The 6,061-nt window shown below is 33.3% G+C and overlaps 1 protein-coding gene across 1 annotated transcript; it reads left to right on the forward strand.

Annotated features, from left to right (window-relative positions):
* The first annotated feature begins 804 nt into the window (after nt 1-804).
* On the forward strand, nt 805-3,673 carry LOC145013144 (G-type lectin S-receptor-like serine/threonine-protein kinase SD2-5). The gene has a single exon (XM_078971952.1). The coding sequence runs from the start codon at nt 949-951 to the stop codon at nt 3,442-3,444; it is 2,496 nt and encodes an 831-aa protein (XP_078828078.1). The 5' UTR covers nt 805-948; the 3' UTR covers nt 3,445-3,673.
* The last annotated feature ends 2,388 nt before the right edge of the window (nt 3,674-6,061 follow it).

The following is a 6,061-nucleotide window of genomic DNA, read 5'->3' on the forward strand; positions in this document are numbered from 1 at the left end:
CTGCGGACCACCTCTGCAACCCTCTGCAGTAGAAGAGGTGGACCAAACGGCTGCAGACTATAATAAGAAGCGTGTTTGTTTTTTTAACATCTGTATACTGCTGCAGATATTAAAAAATTAAAATAAACTAATTTTATAAACCGAAAATAGCTTTTTAATACGTAAAATTTAATAATGTATAACATTTCGGTAAAAATTAATGATATTTCAGTAAAAAAGAATGATATTTCAACAAAAAAATAAAGATATTTTCAGTAAAAAATAATGATATTTCATCAAGAAATTATCATTATTGAATATAAAAAAAATAAAAAATAAATTCAATAAGAATAAACGAAAAAAAAAGGGAAAAAATGTGAAATAAAATTTTAATAACATATAATCAAAATTTCAGCAATAAAAAAAGAAGAAGAAGAGGTTGGAAGAGGCAGTACAAGTGTTGCGCCAAACAGAGCACGCGCAGAGGTTTTTGACTCAGAAGACTTCTAAAAAACAAACAGTTGCGACATGAAAAGTGTTGCGCGTGTGCTGCGCCGCGCAGCAGTAAGAGGTTTGAAGAGGTTTTTTCCAAAAAACAAACAACACCTTAGAAATACTATGACATTTTTCATACTAATTTGGCTGCTAGTTATACTCTTTTGCACCAAGAGTTTGGCCAATAAATCCATCAATTTCCGTAATTTCCAGCATACCACAGGGATGAAAACTGTAGTTTGCCCTATTTAAAAAAAATTATAATTGGCCGCCTAACAACTTATATAGTGAGCATTTTGGAAATGAGGAAGAATACAACATGATTTAAGATTTTCACCATTTAATTAGAAGGAAACTTGGCCTGGAATGAGTCAACGTTAGCACAAACTCAAGTTCTTGAAACATTCAATAAATGTTAGATTAGATGTGTAAATCAAGTGTTCATTTTCATAGGCAGTTGTGTGCTTATTAGTGATGAGGGAACCATGGATCTCTGGCTTTTTCTTTGCTTTCTTTCTCATCTTCTCATCCATTGATACTCAACCTCTCTACTTTCCTACTGCCAATCTTCCAACCACATGGATCAATGATGAATCTTCTCTCCGTTCCATCAATTTCACAGATGGCTCAAGGATCAGAGTCATCCTCCTTAGGACAAGCGGTTTACCTATGTTCACATGTGGCTTCTTCTGTAATGGAACATGCACATCTTATCTCTTTGCAATTATTATCAATTTATTTATGGTGGTTAATCCTCAAGTTGTTCCGTACACCAACAAAGACTCTCCAGAGGTCATTTGGTCAGCCAACCGTGACAATCCAGTCAGGGAAGGTGCAATACTGAGTCTCAATGAAGCTGGAGAATTGGTGTTACACGATGTCGATGGAAGCATAGTTTGGACAACAAACACTAATGGACAATCTACTGCTGGCATGAACCTAACTGATAAAGGAAATCTGATGTTGTTCGATGACCATAACTCGATGGTTTGGCAATCATTTGATCACCCTACAGACTGTTTGGTAGCTGGGCAAAAACTATTTCAAGGACAGAAGCTCATACCTAGTGTTTCATTAACCGACTGGACTGCTCAAAAAGATTTATTCTCTCTTCAAGTCACCGACAAAGGTCTGTTTGCTTATGTGGAATCAAACCCACCTCAAGTCTATTTCCGTAAGTTGGTAAATGGCATAAATCCAGAAAATTATGTAGTATTCTTAGATAGGAGTTTGTGTTTCTTTATTTTTTCTACAAGGCCAAATTATTGTAAGAGTGTGATTGATATACCTCCAGCCTTCCCATTTCAGTTTATAAAATTAATGCCAGATGGACATTTGAAAGTGTTTGGATGGGATGCTTTCGAAGGAGGGGCGATAGTAGCCGATCTATTAACCGGTGATCTAGGAGGGTGTTTTTATCCATTGGCTTGTGGGAGAAATGGCATTTGCTCGGGTAATCAAGAATGTAGTTGTCCAAGATCAAGCTTTCCGGGGATGGACTCTTTTAGGGCAGTTAATGATAGCGAACCCAACATGGGTTGCTCTCAAGTTAATCCTCTCACATGTAACGCTACACAAGATCAACATTTCATTGAACTCAAGAACGTCAAGTACTTCACCTACACTGCCGACATGGAGGATGTGGATATGGAGACTTGTAAGCAGGCGTGTCTGGGAAAGTGTTCATGCAAAGCAGCTATATTTGAGTATGGTTCGAATTCTTCAAGTGGAAATTGCTCTTTACCTTCAGAGCTTTTTACAATGACGAAACTTGACGCACATGAAATGCGTCTTAATTCTTCAGCTTTTATAAAAGTCCAGAATGTAAGATCATCTCCTTCCTTTAAAGTTAATGTTGCCACAGTTATAGGTTCCACAATTGGAAGTTTGGTGCTTCTTATTGTAGTAATAGGTTTTACTATGTTCATAGTCAAAAAGAAAAAAACGGATAGTGAAACAGAAGAAGAGTACTTAGATCAAGTGCCAGGAATGCCAACTCGGTTTTCCTATGAAGAGCTGAAAACATCCACAAAAAATTTCAGTAAAAAGCTTGGCGAGGGAGGATTTGGATCAGTTTTTGAAGGGACTCTCGAAGATGGCTCGAGGATTGCAGTAAAATGTCTTCATGGTCTTGTGAACGTTAAAAAATCATTCTTGGCGGAGGTTGAGTCAATTGGCAGCATTCATCATGTGAATCTAGTTCGACTTAGAGGAGTTTGTGCTTGGAGATCAGAACGGCTTCTTGTGTATGAATTCATGAGTAACGGATCATTAGACCAGTGGATCTACCATGGAGACCGAAATCCCGTACTTGAATGGGTACGTAGAAAGAAGATTATTCTTGATATTGCTAAAGGTTTAGCATATCTCCATGAAGATTGTAGCCAAAAAATCATCCACCTCGATATTAAACCTCAAAACATACTCCTGGATGAACATTTCAATGCCAAAGTATCTGATTTTGGATTGGCTAAGCTCATCGATAGAAATCAAAGCCATGTGATTACTACAATGAGAGGAACCCCTGGCTATATGGCTCCGGAATGGTTGAGCTCAATTATCACTGAAAAGATGGATGTATATAGCTTTGGGATTGTTCTTTTGGAGATCTTATGTGGGAGGAAGAACTTTGATAGATCTCAGCCACAAGACAGTTGGCATTTACTGTGCGTCTTCCAGAGGTGTTGGGAACAGGGGACATTGTTGGATATAGTTGACAGGTCCAGTAAAGATATGCAGGTAAATGGCGCAGAAGTTATGGAGATGATGAAAGTGGCTTCATGGTGTTTACAGACTGATTTTACGAAAAGGCCTTCAATGTCATCGGTGGTTAAGGTGTTAGAGGGAGTAATGAATGTTGAATCAAACTTGGATTACAACTTCTTGTATCCAAGACTGCAGAAAATAACAGATGAACATGAGAAAAACTCGAAACCGGTGTTGCCTTCTATTCTATCAGGGCCGAGGTGAGTTGCATATCATCGCATATGGTTTTTCTTTCTTCAAAAACGATAAAAGCGCGTTTTGTTCCCCAATAAATTGATAAATTGGATATCCATCTCTTTATGTTTTGTCTAGGGTTAGGTGATATTAATTTTTATTATAATCATATTAACTACCGATCGGCTCAAGCTTGATTGACTTCTTGATAGTTGGATAGTTTAATGATTTTGTAATAATATAATTTTGTTTAATTTCATCCCCAAGTTTAGTTGAAGTTAATTGTGTCCCTGAGTTTAGTTAAAGTTAATTGTGTTTTGAGCATTCTAGATTCTATCAAACAATGAATATAGATCCCAAAACAAATATAACAAACTAGATTGTGATGTGTATTAGATAAACTAAAATGATATTCGATAATAATTGTAACAAAAATATTTTAAACAAATTCATAAAAAGATATTTATAAAAATCTAAAAAAAGGAAAACAAAATAAATAGGATAAAAATATTATTTATAATTGATTATTTCTTTCTATCAAGGATCACTTTATTGATTAATAAATATTTTGAATTTTAAAATCTTTATTAATAATATTAATTTTAAGGATTTACAGTAAGATTTAAATTTAAATGTAAAATTATAGAAAAAGATGTATCTTTCTAAGAAGTATGAGAAATGAAATTAAAAATTATAAAGAAGTAAAAATAAATAACAAGTGGCAAAATTTATATTCATCTAACCTAATAAATAAGAATGTTTTTTGTCATATGAGATTCTCTCAGTTGTCCATTTGTCATTTTGTTATCATTTTGAAATATATTTATTGTTCACCTGTCATTTACTTAATTTTCATTTCTAATATATTATTAATTTAGTTTTCATAAATTAAACCAACCATAATGACTATTAATTTCAAATTTCAATTTCAATTTCAAATAAATTTATAGTTTAAACATTTGTGTTTAACATTTTGTTATAATAATTAAACACATAATTCTTTATTTAATTTTTTTTTTTTTTAATTTTCAGTTATTTCAAATTTCATATTCAAATAAATTTCATTTTTAATCGTTTATATTAACATTTTGTTTTAATCAGCCCGTATAATATACGGGTCTCACAACTAATTTATTAGAAAAGAAGATTTATAAATACATGAAACAACTAAACGGGGGGAAAAAGCAAAGAAACGAGTGAAGGGAAAGGAACCTGCATTGGCGGTCTGTGCATTGTCGATCTGTCGAACATAGAAAAAAAAAACGCAACCAATAAAACATCCAACAAAAAATTAACCTATTCATTCTCTTTATGCCATGTAAGTCATATCAGCTTAGATAGAAAAAAGAAAAAAAATTTATTAGGTTCAAGGTCCTACCGTCGTGTGAAAGACACAACGGTAAGAAAGACTTTTCTGCGCAATTTTACATAAGAGGCCTCAAGAAAAAAAAAATTATACAAAATTACAAGATTGATCTACACATGTTTCCCAAAAAGTATATTTTCATGGAAATTATAAAAAACACGACATAATTGGTCATTTTGGTTTCATTTTGTTATATTATTGTTCATTGATCTCCTATACCTAACTTTTAAGCTCTTATTTTTCTTAGTAAAGATTGCAAAATGGGTCCATGTGGTTTGACTCAAAATAGGTCCATGTGGTTTGACATTTTATTGCTAAGGTCCACATTAAGGAAAATGGTTAATGACTTAAAAGGATAATATATTTTTTGATTTGTACATATTTGGTCATTGAGTTTCTTTTTCGTTCATATTTACCCATTCAACTTGTTAAACTGTACACATCCAGTCCTTATGATCGGTTACTTCAGGTTAAACCGGGAAAAATGACTTATTACGGTAATATATTTCTCATTTTGTACACATTTAGTCCTTAATATTTTTGTACACATTTAGTCCTTCATATTTTTTTTGTTTCAAAATAAGTCATTTTTTGTTTTTGTACAAATTCAGTATTTATGAATGATTTATTTTGGGTTTTTCTCACGACATCTAACATAAGACTATCATTGATGGCATGCACGGTTCTCTTTGGGTACCCGCAGTGGCACCGACAACCCCTGCTTTTTTCATACACAGTGTAAATTTTTCGATTTTTTTTCTTTTTTCTACTTACCGGCAACACTTACTACCAAATCCTACGTCCGTCCCTGATTGATGAGGTGTTTGGGGTTATTAATGCTTATGTCCATTGCAGCCTCGACTGATTGGTTGCATAGGTCTTGTGGTTTGGCTTAGGTTTTGTATTCCGAACGTCATAACTTCTTCATACGATATCTGATTTTAACGATCTTTATATCTACGTGTTCGTTTTTTAAGTCTGCTAAAACTTTCGTTAAGATTACTCCCATTAGAATATAATATGTTTTTACTTACGATTTTATAAAAAAAACATCCATACATGCATTCATAAAAAATGTATGGATATAAAGATCGTAATTAAAAAATATATTACTTTTTAACGTGAATGATATAAACGAAAGTTGTAGTAGACTAAAATACAAACACATAAATATAAAGATCGTTAAAATCCGAGATAGTATGAAAAAGTTATGACGTTCGAAACACATGACCTAAGCAACCAGGTAGTCGAGATCGTGATGGACATAAGCATCAAAAGCCT

The sequence above is a fragment of the Lactuca saligna genome, chromosome 8 (assembly GCF_052625555.1).
Source record: "Lactuca saligna cultivar CGN05327 chromosome 8, ASM5262555v1, whole genome shotgun sequence".
Lineage (NCBI taxonomy): Eukaryota > Viridiplantae > Streptophyta > Magnoliopsida > Asterales > Asteraceae > Lactuca > Lactuca saligna.

What these genes read in the sequence shown, in the direction of transcription:
- LOC145013144 (XM_078971952.1), top strand. Translation starts at nt 949, where the DNA reads ATGAGGGAACCATGGATCTCTGGCTTTTTCTTTGCTTTCTTTCTCATC.